The sequence below is a fragment of the Canis aureus genome, chromosome 16 (genome assembly GCF_053574225.1).
Source record: "Canis aureus isolate CA01 chromosome 16, VMU_Caureus_v.1.0, whole genome shotgun sequence".
Classification (NCBI taxonomy): Eukaryota; Metazoa; Chordata; class Mammalia; order Carnivora; family Canidae; genus Canis; species Canis aureus.
This window is the reverse complement of record NC_135626.1, coordinates 62,534,053-62,554,432: the sequence shown is the minus strand read 5'-3', so window position 1 is coordinate 62,554,432 and position 20,380 is coordinate 62,534,053. Positions and strand designations below refer to the sequence as shown.

Genomic DNA, 20,380 nt, shown 5'->3' with positions numbered 1-20,380 from the left:
CACCCATGGACCCCTGAAAAATCACATTTTATGCAGAAAATGCGGGAGACCTGAAATTTAACATTTCATTCATGAAAAAAAAAAACTTCACATAGGGACCCTGGGTGGCGCAGCGGTTTGGCGCCTGCCTTTGGCCCAGGGCGTGATCCTGGAGACCCGGGATCGATTCCCACATCGGGCTCCCGGTGCATGGAGCCTGCTTCTCTCTCTGCCTGTGTCTCTGCCTCTCTTTCTCTCTCTGTGACTATCATAAATAAATAAAAAAAAAAAAATTAAAAAAAAAAAAAACTTCACATATGAGAAATATGACAGTTTGTTTCACCTGGTCCCAGAGCTGACATCATAATGGTGTAGGACTGATTGGGAACAAGGAAGTCCTATCCATTCTAATCACTTCTGTTCGGCGTTATACTGGAAGCCCTGGCCAGTTCAATAAAGCAGGAGGAAAGGGGGACAAGTATGTCGGAAGGGGAATTTATTCACAAACATTACTGTCTATGTAATGTAGAAACCCCCATAGAATCTACAAAAATTCCTAAAACTGATGAGTGAGGTTAGGAAGGGTGCAGGCTGCAGGGTAAACTATACTGCCAAATATTTTTGCATACTAGCAATAACACGGTGTGCAGAAAAGCACAGGAGACTGACAAGAAGGCAATGAAGGCCTGAATGCTCAGGCATACCATGCTCATGGAATGGAAAACTTTCCCCAAATTCATCAACAGATTTAACATAATTCTCATCAGAGTTCCAGCTGGGTTGTTTTTGTAGATGCTGACAAGCTGATACTGAAACTTACAGGAAAAGTTAAAAATTGAATAGCCAAGGCAATACTGAAAAAGAAGAACAAGGATCCCTGGGTGGCCCAGCGGTTTAGCGCCTGCCTTTGGCCCAGGGCGCGATCCCAGAGTTCCAGGATCGAGTCCCACATTGGGCTCCCTGCATGGAGCCTGCTTCTCCCTCCTCCTGTGTCTCTGCCTCTCCTCTCTCACTATCATGAATAAATAAATAAATCTTAAAAAAAAGAAAGAAAGAAAGAAAAAGAAGGACAGGGGATCCCTGGGTGGCGCAGCGGTTTGGCACCTGCCTTTGGCCCAGGGCGCGATCCTGGAGACCCCGGATTGAATCCCACGTCGGGCTCCCGGTGCATGGAGCCTGCTTCTCCCTCTGCCTGTGTCTCTGCTTCTCACTCTCTCTGTCTCTCTGTGTGACTATCATGAATAAATAAAAATTAAAAAGAAAAAGAACAATGAGGATCCCACTACCTGACTTGATTTCCTACTCAGGCAGCACTAATGGAGACAGTGCGGTGTTGGCAGAAGTTCCCACAGGCTCAGTGAGCCAGTGTAGACAGTTCAGAAACAGACCCATACAAATGTGGTCAGTTGGTTTTCCACAGAAGCGTTGAGGTAATGGGATGGAGAGAAGAACCTAACAGACGGTGCATGCTTGAGAGACGAGGGGCGGTGGGCCTGGGGTGCGGGTCGGTGACCAGGTACCCGGGGTAGGGCTGCCTGAGAAGGGGCGCCAGCGGGGCTTCCAACCCGCAGGTAAGCGGTAAAGGGAGCTTTGTGGGTAGGGGACGCAGCAGGACCTGTGTCCAGACGCAGGGAGGGTGTGGGCAGCAGGAGATGGTGCCGGGCTCGGGTGTCGGCGTGGGCGCCCGGGGATCGGCGCGGGCGACCAGGACTGTGGGCGCCGGGGGCCCGCGCAGGCCGACTGGGTCCCAGAGAAGCAGGCCGGGAGAGCCCCGCGCCCCCCGCGGCCCCCGCGGCCCCCGCGGCCCCGCCCACGGCCGAGGCCGAGGCCCCGCCCCCTCCGGCCGCGTCCAATCGCCGGCCGCTGCCCCTGGCGGGAGGGGGCTCCTCGCCGCGCGGCCCCTCCCACGCCGGGCGCCCCGACGGACAGCCCCGCGCCCAATGAGCTCCGGGGCGGCCGGGGCGGGCACGCGGGCGGCCAATCGGGGCGCGGCGCGGCAGGAAAGGCGGGCCCCGCGGCGGGCGGGGGAGGGGCCGGGCCGGGGCCCGAGGCTGGTTGCTGGCGGCGGCCGCTCGCCCTCGGCCCGGCGGCTTCATTGTCACCTGGGCCTCGGGGCCGGGCCGGGCCGGGGCGCGAGGTCGCCAGCGCCGAGCCTGGGCCCGGGGCGTCGCGCCTGGGAGGGCCTCGCACGGGCCCCGCCGCCCGCCCCGCAGGCTCCCCAGGCGGGGCTCGCGCAGGTGAGGGCGCCGCGCAGGTGAGGGCGCCGCCGCCTCCCCCGTGCAGGTGCGGGCGGGGCGCTCACGGGCCGCGGTGGGGGGTCCGGCCCCTGGAGCCGAGCGCTCGGGGCCCGGAGCTGCCCGGGGGAGACTCCGGGGCTGAGGGGTCGGGGCAGGGGCTGGGACCCCGGCTCGGGGCGCGGGGCGCGGGGCGGACGGCCTGTGCGCACGGCCAGGTCGGCCCGGACGTCTCCAGGGAGAGGCTGTGTTTACCGCCTGAGCCCCGCGCGCTGCAGCTGCAGCCCAGGGGCCGGCCTGGGTCCCGCGGGGTGTGGCCAGTGCTCTGGGGACAGACGGTGTTAAAGTCACCCCCGCAGCCGGAAATGCTCCAGTGAGGCCTGGCGTGAGTGGCAGGGACAGCCCTGGGCTCCCCTGGCCAGGGCCCCCCACTCGGCGCCTGGGCCCAGGCGGGGAGGCCGCTGCGCTGCCCTGGCGGTAACGGCGAGCCACCCGCAGTGCTCCTGGCCGGAGGGCCGTGCCCTTCCCTCCCTGGTGGCCGTGTCCTGCCCGCGCACCCACTCCTGCTGCTGGAGTGCCTGCCACGTGCCGGGGCCGTGTGGGCCCTGTCCTCGCGGAGCTGACGTTCTTACGAGGGGTCAGACAACACAGACCGACCTGTGTGGCCAGGCCGAGGGAAATAAAGCAGGAGCGGGGAGCACCGTGCCGGGCCTGGGGCTCTCTGAGTGGAGGGGTGCCCGGCGGAGGGCCGGCGGTGCAGAGGCTGCCATGGGAACCAGTTCCGAGGAGCAGCGGGACGGCTGGTTTGGCTGCAGCAGAGCGACGGCCCCCCCGGGGGTGGGGGCAGCGAGGAGGTCACAGAGAGAGCAGAGTCAGATCCGAGGGCTGCCGGGTGTTTAGACTTCATTCTCTGTGCCCGGTGCGGGGCCCTCGGACGGGTTTTGGCAGGGACACAGTGTGACCTGAGACCCACTGCAGAAAGGTCAGCTCTGGCCACAGGGAGGGGGAACGAGGGGCTGCTGTGCTGGTCCAGGTGCAAGGGGAGCTCGTGGAGGGAAGGGCTGTGTGGGGAGAGGGCGCCCACTGGCTGGCCGCCGGGGGAGCAGGGGTGCTGGCCAAGGGGGACATGTCAGCCTGGGGCCTAGGGCCTGGCCTGGGCCGGCCACAAATTGTGGCCCCTGGAGGCGGAAGTCAGCGCCCTGTTTTGGTCTCTTTGGGGCCAAGGCACCAGATGCGCAGGAGGTCCTGAGGCAGGGGTGAGGGAACAGGGTGGGGTGGGAACCGCCAGCGTCTGCATGGAGCTTGGAAGCCAGATGTGGGCCCCCAGGTGAGAGGGTGGGTGGAGGGGAGGCCAAGCCTGAGCCCGGGACCCCCTGACCTGAGGGGTGAGAAGCAGGAGGGAAGGGACAGCCCGGAAGACTGGAGGGTGGCGGGTGCTGGGAGGGTGCAGGGCCTGGGAGTGGGCGGCCGATGCCAGGACGCCTGGGGTGCTCCTGGGGGCGCTGGGGAAACTCAGGGGTGCCGTGGCCAGATGAGTTGCAGACCCTGGGTCGGGTGGCAAGCATCAGACCGGGTCCCCGTTAGAACATCTCTCGTGGCGCGTCCTGCCCGCCGGCCTCAGGATGACCCCAGGGGGCGGCCCTCTGTAGACACCTGCCTGCCCCCCCGATGAAGGAAGGCAGCTGCCCCCGGCCACCCTCGAGGGGGTCCCTCCGGAGAGGCGAGCCTGCTCTGCTTCATGCCTTCTCCTGGCCCTGGGACCCCCACCCACCCCGCAAGGAGGTGCCTGCGAGGCCGGGCGGGAGGTGGTGGTGGGGCGGCCCGGCTCTCAGAGGGCGCCCGCTGCATGTCTTGCCTGCTCAGGGCCTGCTCCGCCCCCATGAAGGGCTCCCGCCCCGCCAGCCGGCCCGCCAGCACCCCCAAGGGCAGCTCAGAAGGCGTGGACCTCAGCCTGACGGGCCTCCCCCCGCCGGTGTCCTGGCGCCCCAACAGCGCCTCCACCACCAAGCCCATCGCCCGCTTCTCCGTGGTCGCCGGCAGTGAGCCAAGGAGGAAGGCGCCGGTAAGTGCCGGAGCCGGGTGTGCGGGCGCCCCGAAGAGCCGCCGCACCCCTCACGGCTGTTGCCTCTTCCTTGCCTGTGGCCGCCCCGAGATCCGGGGAGACTCCAGCTCGTATAGACCAGAGACCTAACTCCCATGGGTTCAGGCCAGTGTCGGGGCCTAAATCCTGCTGGCACCAACCCCTCGGTCCCTCCTGCTCCACCAACATTTGGATTAGTGAGGCGCTCAAGGAGCAGGAGGGGATGAGCTCCAGCGCCCTGAAGGGACCTGATGGGCAGGCTGGCAGCAGGTGCTGCGGCAGGAGCGAGCGGGCCACGCTCCTCCGGCCAGGCCCACCCTCTTCCTCCTGGACCCTCACCATACCGCATCGCAGGGAACCACTCTGCTCAGGGAAGACGAGGCTTCTAGAGGCTGAGGACCTGCCCGCGCCCCGGGTCATGCCCAGGACCCCGGGGGTGCCGTCCTCAGAACCGGGAGACCGCGCTCCTCTCTCTGAACCCGTTCTCCGAGGCCCAGGGAGCCCCAGGGAGCCCCAGGGAGCCCCAGGGTGGCATGCGGTGCTCCGGCGAGTGTCTGCAGCCCCCGCCACGGGGTGCTTGTTTCTCCTTGTCTGCAGGAGGGGCCCGGGGGTTCCCGAACCGTCAACAACCTCCGCAGATCCAACAGCACCACGCAGGTCCACCAGCCGCCGGCTAACCAGGCCTGGACCGGCCCCCCCAGGTAGCCCCTGGCGCCCTCCCCTCCTGCCTCCGTCAGCCCCTCTTGCAGCCTCACCAGGCTGGGCCCCAGCTGGACACGGGCCTGACGCGACCTGCACTCAGGCCAGCCCCACGGGGGGCAGGGGGCAGGCGGGATGTGCCTTGACCCATCCTACCTGCAAGTAGATACGCGGACCCCCAGGCCAGTGGCCCTCTGCCTGCTCGTCTCCCCCTGTCCCTGCGGCGCCCTTTGTGCAGGTGTCAGGGTGGCCAGGGCGCGGCGGGAGTGCTCGGGGACAGAGTTTCCTGGTGGTGACCTGGCCCCTCCCGTCCCCCGGAGGATGTGGCGTCCGTGCTCCTGGAGCTGGCTTCCCGGGGCTGACTGTCCCTGCTTGCCGTCCCCTCTCCCGACACAGGCCGGCCGAGAGCCCCCATGTCCTGACGCTCTCTGAGGGCAGCCCCGGTGGGAAGAAGAGGGCGGCTGGTCTGAGCAAAACTCCCAGCGAGAAGGCAGCCACGTGGAACGTCCTGGTGAGGGCCGGCGCCAGGGTCTGCGAGGTTCCCTCTGAGTTCTGGGGGCACCTTTGATCCCAGCATCAGACATGGGGGAGGGGCACAGAAACCCGCAGCCTGTGGGGGAGCCAGTGGGGGATGAGCCAGGGGCCTGGGCAGCAGGTCATGGTCCGAGGAGGTGGCATCTGTGTCACCGACAGGATGACCAGCCCAGGGCCTTTGCCTCGCCACCCGACTCCCGGAGCCCTAGCACTGTCGGCGCGCCCGTGGGCCCCCGGAGGAGAGAGTGCACCGTACCCCTGGCCCCGAGCTTCACTGCCAACAACAGGTGGGAGCCGCGGTCGGGGCCCAGCCACCTGAAGCCCTGGGGGGTGGGGGGCACGCTGCATCTGTCATACTTGTCCAGGACCTGCGTGCTCCAGAATGAACGAACCAGTGGGGAAACCAGTGACTGAACTTGTCACCCGGGGCCCAGGGAAGGAGGCCTCGGGGGAGGCGTCTTGCATGCGGGGGCTCCTCTGTCCTGCGCCGCCCTCTTCCGCACAGGCTGGGCCTGGCGAGGCTCCTGGGGGGGCCCCGGCCGCACTGCGAGGCCCGACCCGCATCTGGGGAGGGGCGCAGCGTGTTAGCCGGGGCCCTGGCTGGTCAGCGTGCGGGCTCCAGGGTCCCTCGTCGGCCCCCACGGCGGGCTGGAAGGCGGGGTTTGCTGTCCCGTGGCCGCCCTGCGCACCCCTGCGCACCGCGCCTCGGCCGCTCCATGGGCAGGTGCGCGCCCATCTCTGGGGCGGGGCTTCCACGCAGGGCCAGCACCTGCTCTGCTTCATCCGGTTTCTGGGATTTTGCGTGTTTTTTTTTGTGTTTCGTTTCTGCCGTGGAACTTGTGGACCCGGGCCCTGGATCCTCGCCCTGCGGGTCATGCTCTTATTTGCCCCGCGGAGTCGGGAGGGTTTGCCGGGGAGTGCGCTGCGCTCGGGTGCCACTCCTGTGGGGCAGGCTCGCGGCTCGCGGACCCTAAAATGATCTTTTTTCCTGCGTGTTGTCTGCGTCCTGGCCCTTGTCCCGGACTTGAGGATAGAACCCTGAAGCTCCTCTGCGCAGAGCAGAGAAGGCCCTCGGGGCCTGGCTCCTCCGCTCGCCCCACCCCCTGCCCCCCCTCCCCGTGCACGTGCCCCCGCCTTGGGGGGGCGGGCCCTCCTTCCTCTGTCTTCTGGGCACAGCCTCCTGCAGACCCGCCTCCCCCCCCCCCCCCCCTCGCGAGGGCACCGGGTGGCGACAGGAGAGCCGGGTGAGCCCAGGGCGGGCCGGGAAGGGAGCCGTCAGGGTCACCGTGGCTCCAGGGCCCCTGCTGCGGAGTCTGCCCTCCCGATCCCCGTCCTCTCCGGGTGCCACGTTGTCTCCAGACACGCTCTGTGTCGTCCCCTTGCTCCCCCACGTGGAATCTCGGGGTGCCTCTGCACCCTGGGGCCTCCGCGCTCTCCTCGGTGCCCCCACCCCATGCTGATGCTCAGGCTGCTCGGTCCCGGTGTCAGTGGCCCAGTGAGCCTGCTGGAAGGTTCTAGAGAGCCAGCACCTCCCCAATCGTCGTCTCCTTTGCCTTCAGCATCGCCCCGAGGGGCCTGCGTGCCCCGTGCTGCAAGCCTGCCCTGCCCCAGCCCCGCGTGGGCCTCGTCCCACAAGCTCCTCCTGTTGCCGGGGCGGCAGATCTTGCTCCATCTCCCAGGGCTCCGACGGCAGCAGGCGGGGCGGTGGGGCCGTGGGCGCCGCTGCAGGGTCACCGGCTGGGGGGCTGCGCTCCCGCCCCGTCTGCGCTGCACCGTCTGGGGTCCGCCGTGAGGGCTGCGTTGAAATCGGCGCAGGCCACCAACAGCCCGTGCCGCAGACGCTGTCCCTAGGGTGTGTGGACACTGCCCCGGGGCCCGTGTGGATTCTCCGAGACACCCTGTCCCGCCCCCTCTGGTCATCCGCCCTTCACACGGCGTCTCCTCATGTCTGGAGTCTGGCTCTGGGGCCTTTCCCAGGGGTGTCCTCAGTGTTGCCTGGTGGCTCACGTGGGGTGACCAGGAGGGCCGGGCTGCCGGCCTGGGGGTCCGTGCCGTCGGCGTCTGGGGCTTTTCTCCGGGCGGCTCGGTGCCCCTGGGGAGGGATTCTCCGGTCTCCCGCCCGCCACAGCGTCACCGGGAGAGCCAGCCTGTCGGAGCGGAGGGACGGGCTCGGTGCCTGGGTGCCGAGGGAGGAAGGGGTCTGTGGTGCAGCGTAGCAGAGCTGGGGGCCTCCACTTCCCGCAGCTCTGTGGGGCTCCCCTGGTCCCCAGCTCCCTGTCCCCAGCCCTCCACCTGTCACTCACCACTGGTCCTTCTGATTCTCATCTCGTTAAGCTCTGTGCTCACGTCTTCCGTCCTCGTGTGTTTATACCACGTGTGTTCCTTCCCGGGCGTTTGAGGGGCAGAGAGGACGGTGTGTGTCTTCCGCCCTGTTTCGCTGCCCCAGGAAGGCCCATCCCTGTCGACAGGTGGTCTCTGACCCATGTCCCCACTGCAGGCATGTCCGCTGCCAAGGCCCAGGTGCTCCCTGCGCAGCTCGGGTTCTGCTCAGTGGAATGCCTGGGGGCGGGGAGGGGGTGCTGTCCCGGGCCCCGAGGAGGCCCCCGCTATCGGTGTGGCGGCCGTGGAGGGGCCCCAGGGACGCCTGGATGACGCCACCCCCTCCCGTGTCTTCCGGCAGGAGCAATAAGGGCACCGTGGGCAACTGCGTCACCACCATGGTGCACAACCACTACACGCCCCCAGAGAGGGCGCCGCCCCCCAAGAGCTCTAACCACACAGCTCCTTCCCTCAAGTAAGGCCTGGCTCTGGTCTGGGGCAGGTTGGGGCGCTGGTGCTGCTGCCCTTGCCCGCGACGGGCACCGGGGTGGGGCGCGGGGGGGCACTGTACAGGCCAGACCTGGTGGGCAGTCAGGCCAGCCTGGGGCTCAGCCCCGCATGGGGTCCTGCTGGGGAAGCCGCGGCCACCCTAGAGTCTCCAGAGCAGCTCCGCGCAGGCCAGTCGGGGGCCGGGACTGCCCATGGGTGGTTCGGGTCACTGTCCGGCTCTGGGATCCTGTGACTCTTGAGACCGCTTTGCTTTTTTGAACGTAATGAGCTCGTTAATCACGGGGCCACCAAAGTGGATGCCACCGAATGGACCCCGGGAGGGGGCGGGGGGGCGGGCAGGCGGTCCTGGGGATCTGCTGGCGCTCGGGCCTGGGCCCAGGGAGCAGGCTGTGCTCACTCCTGAGGTCCGGGGGTGCGGGGCCTGGGCCCACCGCGAGCCTTTTCTGCCCTTCCCGGTAGCAACATCCTCAAGGCGGCCACTGGGGCTGGGGGCAGCGGCAGCTTCGGGAAGCCGCACGGGGACCAGGCCGGCAGCAAGCATGTGGCCCAGAACAACGCAGGGGGCGCCCCGGGCCCGCTCAGACGGAAGGAGGTGACAGAGGAGGAGGCCGAGAGGTGACCGGGGGGCTGGGGGCTGGGGGGAGTGGCGGCGGCGGGGCTTGAAGCTCCTGTGAGAGAAATTTCCAGTTGATAATAGTTTTAGAACACGGAGGCTGCCAAGCTCAGGTCACACGACGGTGAGGTCAGGCGCCGGCTGCTTGGTCACCTGCCTGGCCGTGTGCTTGTCCTGTGGTGGCCACAGCCATGTCCTGGGTGCTCCCGGGGGACCTTTGCCGAACAAACCAGCAAATGGTCCCAGGAGCTGAGATCAAGGGTTGACTCTGCTTTACCCAAGTGAACTGATTTATGAGATGGTCCCGCAGGCTAAGGGGTGGGCTTGGTGAGTTTGGGCACACATGTGCACCTGTGTCGTCTACACACACAGCCGCCAAGACACAGAAGGTCCATCACCCCTACAAGCCCCCACATGCCTTTTATCCAGCTGCTCCAGGCCCGACCCTGGCCACAGCGATCTATCCCCTTAGGGCTTTGCGTTTTCTAGAATGTTCTGAGGGGGCAGCACTTGGTCCGTGGCCTATCACGCCTGGCCGTGTCCTTGGCTTGCCGCTCTCTGCGGGGAGTTGCCATCTGTGTCAGGATGCAGCGTTCACCCCCAGCCAAACGGTGGGCCTTTGGGTTATTCCTGGGGTTTCATTTCTGCGGGAACGTGCAGCCGTTAGCTTCCCTGCCCACCTGGGCCTTCGGGGATCCAGGGACAAGAGGCCGTCGCTCAGCTGCCTGGTTCCACGGGACACGGGGCCCAGGCTTGGTCCCGAGCCCTGCTGCCCCCTTCCCCCTAGGTTTATCCACCAGGTGAACCGGGCAGCTGTCACCATCCAGCGATGGTACCGCCACCAGGTGCAGCGGCGCCAAGCCAGAGCTGCCCGCCTAGAGCACCTGCCAGCATCCAACCAAGAGGTCAGCGTGGGTGTGTAAGCCGTGCCCCGAGGAGGCGGGCGAGGGTCCCGGGGGTCTCAGCTGCATATAGTGGGGTTTCTGGGACCCGTGGGATTGTGGCCTGGAATTGCCCGTGGCCCGTACCCAGTCTGGGGGCCCCCTGCTCCCTCCCTGCCCCGGGTCAGGGCCTGGGGATCGGGACACGCCTGCCACCTACAGTCTGAGTGGGTTTCTGGCTGCAGGGCCCCCGCCCTGAGGTGCAGAGCGGCCTCCCCACCCAGAGGAGCCACTGGCTGCCTGGATGGACGCTTTTCTCCTCTGGGGCAGAGAGACGGCAGGTTGGGGGCCGGGGTGTCCCGTGGAAACCAGGTCTGCACCGGGCGGCTCCATCTTCCCAGTCAGACCAGCTGTGGCTTTGGCTTCCACAGGAGCAGCGGCAGCAGCTGGGAGGGGACAGCCTCCTGGACCAGCACCAGAAGAAGGAGGCAGCCAGGAGGAAGGCCCGGGAGGAGAAGGCACGCCAGGCCAGGCGAGCGGCCATTCAGGTACGCCAGGTGACCCAAGGCGTGGGGACCCCGTGCCAAGGCAGCAAACACTCGCTGGGTCTGCCCTCTGTGGCTGAGAGCAAGACCGTGCCCCCGGGGGACCCCTGCCCGCCACCTTCCCGGAGCCCTCCTTCCCCATGCCCCTGGTTGTTGGGCGTTGGGCAGCTCGGCACAGGGTGGGGGGACGAGGGGCCTGGCTGTGTCCAGCAATGCTGCTCAGAGCTCCCCCTCACGGCAGGAGCTGCAGCAGAAGCGAGCCCAGAAGTCAGGTGACCCCGAGCTGAAGGAGGCCTGGGGGCCAGAGAAGCCCCGGCCTGCCCAGGAGCTGCCCCCAAGGCCGGGGGGCACCACCCACACCCCCCAGACCCACAAGGCCAACAATGCCGGTGAGCACAGCAGAGCCCGCGGGCCACACCTCTGCCTCCGACCTGTGCACCCTCAGGGTCATCAGCCCACCCCCACCCCTGTCAAGGTCATCATCTCACCCCGACCCCCCTCAAGGTTATCAGCCCACCCTGACCCCCCCCAAGCTCATCACCCCGGCCTGACCCCCGTCAAGATCATCATATCACCCCGACCCCCCTCAAGGTCATCACCTCCCCCGACCCCCCCCTCCCCGGAGGGCTGTGGTCCCTCCCGATGTCCCCTACCCCACTTTGTGCCACGGCCCGTTTGGCCACGTCCCCCCATGGAGGAGGGGCCTCAGCGTTAGGCTTTGCTGCCCTGCTCCTCTTACTCTGCAGCTGGTCAGGGGACCCACGGAGCAGTGAGGCCTGCCTGGAGTCCTAGGGTCGCACTAGTTCCCCTGACCCTTCACCCAGAGGAGCCCGTGTTGCCCAGACTCCCCGATGGCCCGTGTTGTCCTGCTGTGCCTTCCTGAGTGTGGCCCCTTCTCAAGGGCTCCTCTGGATTTGCTGCCCCGGCCGGGGGGACGCCCAGGTGGGCCACCACTGTGCTCTCTTGCACAGGCGCTGGCTTCCCAACCGCGCGCCCAGAGGAGCCCTGCCAGTCCGCCTCCCCTTCATCCCCGGAGCCCCAGCAGTTGGCAGAGGACAAGCCTCAGGTGTCCCTACGGCTCCTCCTGACTTCCCTCCCTGGCTTCAGCTTCGGGGCGCGTCCATGCCTGGGGCCACTCATGCCAGGAAGGGCTGGGTCGTTGCTCCAGTGCGGAGCTGGGGAGTCAGAGCTTGCTCTGACGTCCCCCCAGACTTTCACAGACACCCTGGGGTGGGGCCCCCTGCACCCGCTTGCAGAAGGGAGCGGGAGGCTCTGAGGTTAGGTGTGGGCCAAGGGGCGAGAAGGCCAGCCCCAGGGGCGCCCTGCCTGGCCACCCTTCTCGTTTCCCTGGAGGTGGGTCGGGATGAGTCCAGGCCGCGTGGCTTGAGTGGCTTCAGTGGGTCTCCCTCCTCTGTGTCCGCTGCAGGATGCCAGCGCCCAGGGCATGCCTGGTGAGGATCTGGAGGTGGGGGGCCCTGCCCGGAGCAGGGCCAAGTCCAGGGTGACACTGGACGAGCTGCTAGACACACTGAAGCTGCTGGAAGAGGAGCCCGAGCCGCTGCCCCGTCCCAGGGCCTACCGCAAGGACAAGTACTCCTGGACGGATGAGGTGACTGTGGGCTGCGACTGCACAGGTCACGGGGGCACCGTGGGGGCACCTGCCTGCTTCATTCGGGACCCCAGTGAGGGCCACGTAGGGCTTCATTGAGTCCCCCCCACTCTTCTGAGGGCTCGCTGAGATTTAGGATGCTCAGTAATCCTGGGGTGGGGAGAGAGGGCCGCCTCCTTGCTGGGGGCCCTCAGCGATGCCCTGCAAGCACCTGGGCAGCTGGAGAGGCCCTTCCTTCCAGACCAGGTCCAGCCGCCTTCCCCAGCTGCGCCTGCGCATGCTCCTGCCCTAGGGTCCTGAGCTGCTCCTGGAGGCCAGAGCAGAGCCCTCGGCCGCCCCGCAGCCTCTGATGCTGCGCCCCTTCCCCTGTACCTGTAGGAGGACGATGCCAGCAACCTGACAGCTGACAACCTGGAGAGATTTGGGAAGCTCAGCACGTGCGACGGTCCCTCCGAAGACGGGACCCTGCTCTCTGAGGCCAAGCTGCAGAGCATCATGAGCTTTCTGCACGAGATGGAGATGGAGCAGTTAGGGCAGGACCGGCCGGCCTCGGCCCCCCAGGTGTGGAGGGGCCCCGGGAGGGACGGCAGGTCCTCACCGGGGGGCCAGGGCCTGCCTGACATATGCTGCCTCCCCAGGGGCTGGCGCTGGAGGATGGGCGCCCGGAGCCCGGGTCCACGGTGAGCACATCTGTGATGCGGCTGAAACTGGAGGTGGAGGAGAAGAAGCAGGCGGTGGGGCTGCTGCAGAGAGCGCTGGTAACGCCCCCGCCCCCGGCCTCGCCCACACGCACGCGCACGCTGCACCTGCTCCCCAGCTGGGCACCCTGCCAGTGCTGCTCCCTGAGAGGCCTCGCCTTCCGTGTCCCCCTCCTGGCTCTCTCTGCCCCGTCGCCGCCCCCGCACCCCTCGCAGATGCAGCAGCGGGACCTCACCGTCCGGCGGGTCAAGGAGACCGAGAAGGAGCTGGGCCGGCAGCTGCGGCAGCAGAGGGACCACTACGAGGCCACCATCCAGCGGCACCTGTCCTTCATCGACCAGGTGCCTCCGCCGGGCAAGGGGGCACCAGCGGCGGGGGAGGGGACCGGGACCTGCTGGGCACATGGGGTCGTCGGGGTCCAGGCCGGCTCGGGCCTCTCGGAGACTTCTAGATCCACGGGCCTCCTCCCCTCTGCGGAAACAGGCGGCACCTTCCCCTGTGGGAACTGCTTGACAGGTCATCCAAGGCATCATGGTGTTCCCCCCACGGCCGTGACCTGCCCCTGCCCCGTGGCTGTGTCCCCCACCCATGCTCTCCGTCTGCTTGCCGCCTGCCCTCCCAGCCCCAGGGCCCCTCGCAGGCTCCCGCAAGGTGGGCAGTGACCACGGGGGCAGGGACCCTCTGGGGGCAGCAGCTTCAGCCCCGGCCCCTGATTGCAGTTGATTGAGGACAAGAAGGCCCTGGCGGAGAGGTGTGAGGCTGTGGTGGCCGAGCTGAAGCAGAGGGACCAGAGGCGCAAGGACAGGGAGGCCCAGGTGCAGGAGCAGCACGAGCTGGTGAGCCTCTCGGCCCGGTGGCCTGCGGCCTGAGTGGCCGTCTCTGCACCGGCCGTCCTATGGCCTACCTCCAGCCCCGCAGTGCTCTCAGGCCCCGTGGGGGCAGGTCCCTGCCTGGCCACCCCAGAACCGGGCCGCCTTGGAGTGTGAGAGTCACGGGGGCTTGTGCACCCACCATGTGGAGCCAGGAGCGCGCACGTGAGAGCCTCGGGCCTGTGGCCCACACACGGGGTGCCAGCCAGCGGCCCAGGCAGTGGACATGCCGCCCCAGCACCAGCATCTGTCCCCTCCCTCCCCTGGAGCAGCTTCCTTCTGACCGCCTGGGTGCTGGACGCTAGGGTGGGGGCCAAGGGACTCGCAGTCCCCCTCGCTGTGTCACGTTGGAGGTGGCAGGCAGTGCTGGCCACGTGTGAACCTGAGCGGCCCCCGGTCTGGGCCCTGGGGCAGGGGACCTCCCCTGTTTTTCCTGGTTTTGCTGGCCGAGGATTGGACCCCTGCTCATTGTGCTGTGCCGGCGGCCACCATTCACAGGCTCCCTCCCCCGCACGGCCACGCTGCGCACACTGTGGGCAGCTAGTCCCCACGCCCAGAGCTGACTCTGCAAGGGCGGGCACTAGCAGTTTTTTTTTTTTTTTTTAAGATTTATTTATTTGAGAGAGCGTGCCTGCAAGCAGACACACAAGTGGGAAGGGGGCAGAGAAAGACGAGGGAGAGGATCTCAAGCAGGCTCCCTGCAGAGCGTGGAGCCCAATCCAGGGCGTGACCCCACGACCCTGAGATCACTACCTGACCCGAAACCAAGAGTCGGGCGCTTAACCGACCGAGCCACCAGGCGCCCCAGCACCAGCATGCCTAAGGTCCACCCTGCCCTGGCCAGCGCAGGGTCAGCTGGTGCTAGGGACTTGGGGTGCCCTGTGGGGCCCCCGCTTCAGGCCTCCAGACTGGACCCTGCCTCCACCTCTGGGGAGGGCCGAATGGGGTCATGGGCATGTGCGGGGGAAGGGGTGGGTGAGGCGCAGGGGTCCCTTTGCGTCTCTAGCTTCCTCACCGCTGCCCTGGGGACTTCCCCGTGTCCTTGCTGGCAGGAAATCAAGAAACTCAAGGAACTAATGAGTGCCACCGAGAAAGTCCGCAGGGAGAAGTGGATCAACGAGAAAACCCGAAAAATCAAGGAGATTACAGTCCGAGGTGGGGGCCGGCCAGCCCCTGGGGCGGGTCAGAGGCTGATAGGCCAAGGGCCCAGAGGCAGGCACGGGGGGGCGGGGGGGTCCTGGGCAAGGACAGTGGTTTCCGTTACAGCCACGGGAGTGACCACATTCCCGGGGAGCCCCAAGGCCTCAGGGTGGGTGACCGCATCCAGCTGGCTTGGAGGCCTGGGTGGCGGGCGGCGGGGAGGCAGGCCACAGGCCTCACACGCAGGTCCGGGAGGGGGGCCCTGCTTCCCCTCTGCACCCTGAACTCCTCCACCTTCCAGGGGAGCATGGGGGTGCCCCGGGGTTCCCTGCCACCTGGCACCATCGCTGCTCCTCCCGCATATAGAGAGTGGGTCTGGGGGCTGACGGGCCCCCTTCCACTGTGCCCACTAACGCCTGGACCAAGGGGAGACCCCGCAGGCCTGAACTCCAGGGCGGGGAGTCGGCGGGGAGTCGCAGTGCTGCAGGCAGAGGGATGGGCCTGCCCACGGGGACTCCGCCGTGCTTTGGGCTGGAGCCTCCAGTGTGGCCGGGGTCAGGGACCCCCTGGCCGGATGGCAGCCCCAGTGTCCCAGCGGGTGGGAATTGGGAGTCCCTGCAGCCCCGGGGGCAAGGCTCGGGGCCCTGGGTCAGGGGTCCTCTGCGGGCCCCGCAGCGTGATGCCCTCCCTCCAGGCCTGGAGCCTGAGATCCAGAAGCTGATCGCCAGGCACAAGCAGGAGGTGAAGAAGCTCAAGAGCGTGCACGAGGCGGAGCTGCTGCAGGCGGACGCGCGGGCGGCCCAGCGCTGCGCTCGCCAGGTGGAGGAGCTTCGGGAACAGCTGGAGCGCGAGAAGGAGGCGCTGGGCCAGCAGGAGCGGGAGCGCGCACAGCAGCGGTGGGTGCCCCGGACACGCGGGCCTGGCCCGGGAGAGCTGGGACGTCCGGGGGGCGGGGGGCGGGGCTGAGCCCTCGGCCCTCGGTCCCGCAGCTTCGAGCAGCACGTGGAGCAGGAGCAGCGGGCTCTGCAGCAGCAGCGGCGGCGGCTCTACGGCGAGGTGGCCGAGGAGAAGGAGCGGCTGGGCCAGCAGGCAGCCAGGTGCCACCCGGGGGGGCCCGCCCGCCGCCCCCTCCCCCGGCCGCCCTGCTGGCCTTGCTGACCTGTCCCGGCCCACAGGCAGCGGGCGGAGCTGGAGGAGCTGAGGCGGCAGCTGGAGGAGAGCAGTGCGGCCGAGGGCCGGGCTCTCAGGGCCGAGTTCGAGAAGGGCAGAGAGGAGCAGGAGCGCCGGCACCAGGTCTGCGCGCCTCCCTCCCCGCCCCTCCCCTCCCGCTGCAGTGTGGGGCGCGCCCGCCTGGGGTGCAGGGGTCACCACCCAGCCCCGCCGGCCGGGGAGCTGGGCTGAGCCGGGCTGGAGTGGCGGGGCTCCCCGGCCAGCGCCCTGCGCACCCACAGCCTGGCGTGCGCGCCGGGGGCTCGGGGCCTGCTCTCACGGTGCTGCCACCCCCCAGATGGAGATGAAGGCCCTGAAGGACCAGCTGGAGGCGGAAAGACAGATGTGGGAGGCCAACTGCGCCAAGAAGGAGGTGGGGAGCAGGAAGCAGCCCCTGGCCGGCACCTCGGGTGTCGGAACAGCTGCGTGCGGGTTCCTGTCCCGTGGCCTCCCGTGGGCCCGGTCTGGGTTCCCCGGACTGGCCGTTCAGGGTTGGTGGTGGGGTTGGTGGATGCACCGGACCTGAGTGCGCTGGTTCAGGCCTCCTCCGGGGAGACTGGGGCCGGGGCGGGTCCCTCTGATGGCAGAGGAGGACCTTCCTCACCCTCCCTTCACCCACGTGGCTGCCCTTGAAACTAGCAGACACCGCCCACCCGTGTTCGGGGAGCACCAAGGAGGCTCCCTCCTCAACTTGCGGTGCCTCCCTCGGGAAGTGCCGGCCTGCACTGCCGGGTCTTCTGGAGAGAGGCTGTGTGGACAGGCGCTCGGGGCCATGCAGGAGCCGGTGACCCATAGGCCTGGGGACCGAGCAGCCTCCTGTCTGCCCCGTAACCATGTGCAGGCATCACTGCATTTGTGAGGCACGTTTGTGGACGCGGGGCGGCTGGGTCAGAGCGTGAAGCCTGACGCGAGTCTCCCAACTGCCTGCCCTGAGCCCGCCCCGTCGGGGCCCTGCCCGCCCCAGTCTGGAGGTGTCCAGTCCCCGCCTCGGACCCCGGGCCCCTGCCAGGTCCTGACCATGGGGCCAACGGGGTGCAGGGCAGGGCGAGGTCCTGTGGGCAACCCTGCGCCAGCCCCACCGAGCCCCTGCACCCCCAGGAGGCATGGCTGCTGACCCGGGAGCGGGAGCTGAGGGAAGAAGTCCGCAGGGGCCGGGACAAGGAGATCGAGCTGGTCATCCACCGGCTGGAGGCCGACATGACGCGCGCCAGGGAGGAGAGCGAGAGGGCGGCGGAGAGCCGGTGAGGCCCTGTCCCCGGCGCCCGGCTTGGCCCTGAGCGCCCGGGCCCCCTGACCCCGGCCCTGCCCTGTCCGCCCGCCAGCGTGCAGCGCCTCCGGGACAAGTACGACGCGGAGCTCTCAGAGCTGGAGCAGTCGGAGCGGAAGCTGCAGGACCGGTGCACGGAGCTCAAGGGGCGGCTCGGGGAGGCGGAGGGCGAGGGCCTGCGGCTGCAGGGCCTGCTGCGGCACAAGGAGAAGGAGCTGGCCCGCGTGACGGCGGTGAGCAGGGGCGGACGGCGGCCCCATCCCCACGCCCCCCACCCCGGCCACACGCTCACTCCCTGCGCACCCCCCCAGGTCAACGAGCAGCTGGTGGGCGAGCGGAGCGGCCTGGCCGAGGTGCTGCGCCGGGAGTTTGCCGACCGGCTGGCCGCCTCCGAGGAGGACACCCGGGTTGCCAGAGCCGAGCTGGCCGAGCTGCGGGCCCGCCAGCGGCTGGAGCTGGAGCAGCTCTCCCGGGAGAAGCAGGCGGAGCTGGAGGAGGTGCACCAGAGGTGGGCATGGCCCTGGGGGCGCACGAGGGGGTGGGTGGGGGGTGCTGGGTCTGAGAAGCGGATGCGGGCTGCGGGTCCGCCTCTCCTGGCAGCTGGGGCGGAGCTGGGCGTCCAGGCCGCTGGGGGCTCCGTGTGACGCGTGGCCCGAGGGCCTGGCCGGCTGAGCACCAGGCCCCCCAGCAGGACCGGCTCCCCAGGAGCACCCCACGTGGGTCTGCAGAGAGGCAGCTCCCCGCACCCTCCACCCCCACACCCCCAATCCCGGCCTGGATGAAGCAGCTCCTGTGTGGGAGGAGTCTAGGCCCCGAGGGGTTAGGGGGGCAGCTCCCCTCCGTCCCAGGGCTGGGGTGGGGTGAGCACAGCCATCCCCCTGGCCCTTCTGGGACGGGGCCCCTCCCAGCCACTGTGCTGCTCCTCTGAGCTGCACACGGGCCCTGGGGTCTGGCCGGGGGTGAGGCCCCGAAGCCCACCGCGTGCTCCCCACAGGGTGAAGCTGGCCCTGACGAAGAAGGAGGAGGCCGTGCGCAGCCTCCGAAAACAGCATGAGGTGGGTCCCCGAGGCCGGGCCTGCCCGGGGGGCACGGGGTGGGGGCGACTCGGGCCTGACCCCTGGCAGACTGCGTGTTGCAGGCCGCGGTGAAGCGGGCCGACCACCTGGAAGAGCTGTTGGAGCAGCGCAAGTGGCCGTTATCGAGCGCCAAGTGACCACCGCAGCCCGGAGGGGTCGACAGCAGCAGGGCGGGGGGTGCCTGGTGTGAGGCGGACCCCAGCCCGGCCCCAACCCCACCGACCCCTCTATTCCTCCGCCCTGGGCTCCGGTCATCCTGACGTTAGAGCACCATGCCTGCATTTTAACAGTAAAGAGGTGTTTTTCATACTTTGTGCAGCCCCTGCCTCGTCTCTTTCTCCTGGGCTGCGGGCTGGGGTAGCAGGGGCTGGAGGCCAGGCATGGGGTGTCCCCAGCCCCCCCCGGTGCACGTGCCTGCTGCAGCCCCTGGGGCTGGGTCCCAGGCCCCCAGCAGAGAGAATGGCTCTTGTTCCAGCCTGGGCCTCGATGGGCCCTGTGGCTGTTGGTCCCCGTGGCTCCTGGGCCCCATGGCTCTCAGCCTCCGTGGCTCCTGGGCTCCGTGGCTCCTGGGCCCTGTGGCTCTCGGCCCCCGTGGCTCCTGGGCTCCGTGGCTCCTGGGCCCTGTGGCTCTCAGCCTCCGCGGCTCCTGGGCTCCGTGGCTCCTGGGCCCCCGTGGCTCCTGGGCCCCGTGGCTCTCAGCCTCCGTGGCTCCTGGGCTCCGTGGCTCCTGGGCCCCTGTGGCTCCTGGGCCCCGTGGCTCTCAGCCTTCGTGACTCCTGGGCTCCGTGGCTCTCAGGTCCTGTGGCTGGCCTGCTCTGCCCCAGAAGAGGCTCGGAGGCTCCTCCCCTTCCTCTCCAGCAGCCCTAGCGCCTGCTGTTCTCTCCCGATGGCTGGAGACAGTGTGGCCCTCCCAGGAGACCCTCGTTTTCCTTCCCTCACTTGAGGACACCCCCCCGGAAGTGCAACAGCCGGGAGCCCCTGAGGAGTGGGCACTGGCCAAGAACTGCCCGTGAGGAGGGGGGAGGCATGAGAGGGGAAGGCCGAGGTGCTCCTTGCGGACGCGCCTCCCCTCCCTCTGCCGGCCCTCGCTCACCACGGGCCTCCCCCTTCCTGCCGCCGCCCTCCCCGCTGCCTTGGGGTATGTCCAGCTGCGGTTTCCTCACCTGCACGAGAGTCTTTTCCCTCTTTGGTGCTGGGGCGGGCGCCGCGGGGACACACACCCGCTCCCTCTGGCCTGACCCCTCCCGGGGCGGGAGCCTGGGCTGGCCCCTGGACAGCGTCCCCGAGCCCGAGCCCCTCCTCACGGGGCTGTCGCGTCCTGTGAGGTGCCTGGATGGGGAGGAGAGCTTGTGGCCATGCAGCCGGGTGTGGCTGGGGCATCCAGTTCCGGGGCGGGAGGTGAGGGGGGCTGTCCGGGTCTCTGCGGAGCTCCGGCCCCCACTCCCCGCTCCGTCCCTCGGGGCTAGGGTTGCCCTGCGGCTCACCCTCTCCACCGGCTGTTCCAGGATCCAGGCTGGCCTCTGACGCCTTCTGCTGGAGCCGGGAAGGGCGCGGGGTGGGGCTCCTCTAGGGGAGGGCGGCGGGCACAGCTCAGACCCCTCCCTGGGCTGCAGCTGCAGGCAGAAGGAGCTGGCTGGTCATTGACTGCGGCCAGGCTCCCAGGAGCACGGCGGGGACGGCACGGGGGAAGACAGGTTTTCCTATCGAGGCTCTGACCTCCCTCCACCCACCAAAAAAAAAGGTATTTTTGTCTGAAGCTGTTATTAGGAGTTGCCATGGGGAAGTGGCTGTAAATTACTCAACTATGTAGTTTTGCAAGTAAGGTATTCAGCACATGGGAAGACGGTGGTGTCCAGAGAGCAGGGCAAGCAGGAAAGCCAGGAAACCCGTAGAGATGGGCAGAGGTGATGCTCCAACCAGAGGCAGGCCTGACCTCCCGGCCCAGGTGGCACTGGCCACCACCAGCAGGAGCACCCCAAAGCCCCCTGTGGACAGAAGAGGGAGACACCCTGGGTTTTTGGCAGGGTCCCTTCCCTGGATGACTATGGGTTATAGGGGCAGCTAGAGGGATCTCTGGCGCCACCTCACCTGGACCCCCTTACCAGGCCCCCTGCACC

At 68.0% G+C, this 20,380-nt stretch overlaps 1 protein-coding gene across 2 annotated transcripts; it reads left to right on the top strand.

Annotated features, from left to right (window-relative positions):
* Positions 1-2,060: 2,060 nt before the first annotated feature.
* CEP131 (centrosomal protein 131) lies at positions 2,061-18,572 on the top strand. 2 transcript variants are annotated; one of them, XM_077854561.1, is made up of 26 exons: positions 2,061-2,216; positions 4,077-4,275; positions 4,891-4,994; positions 5,389-5,503; positions 5,686-5,813; positions 8,207-8,320; positions 8,815-8,970; positions 9,756-9,873; positions 10,281-10,397; positions 10,636-10,783; positions 11,366-11,460; positions 11,821-12,003; positions 12,382-12,564; positions 12,642-12,761; positions 12,918-13,043; positions 13,422-13,538; positions 14,624-14,726; positions 15,406-15,607; positions 15,701-15,808; positions 15,887-16,004; positions 16,219-16,293; positions 17,019-17,161; positions 17,243-17,420; positions 17,499-17,695; positions 18,182-18,242; positions 18,326-18,572. In XM_077854561.1, the coding sequence occupies exons 2-26, from the start codon at positions 4,093-4,095 to the stop codon at positions 18,398-18,400; spliced, it is 3,267 nt and encodes a 1,088-aa protein (XP_077710687.1). In that variant the 5' UTR covers positions 2,061-2,216; positions 4,077-4,092; the 3' UTR covers positions 18,401-18,572. The 2 variants fall into 2 exon arrangements, with proteins under 2 accessions (XP_077710687.1, XP_077710688.1); XM_077854562.1 differs by lacking the exons at positions 2,061-2,216; positions 4,077-4,275; positions 4,891-4,994; positions 5,686-5,813.
* Positions 18,573-20,380: the final 1,808 nt, after the last annotated feature.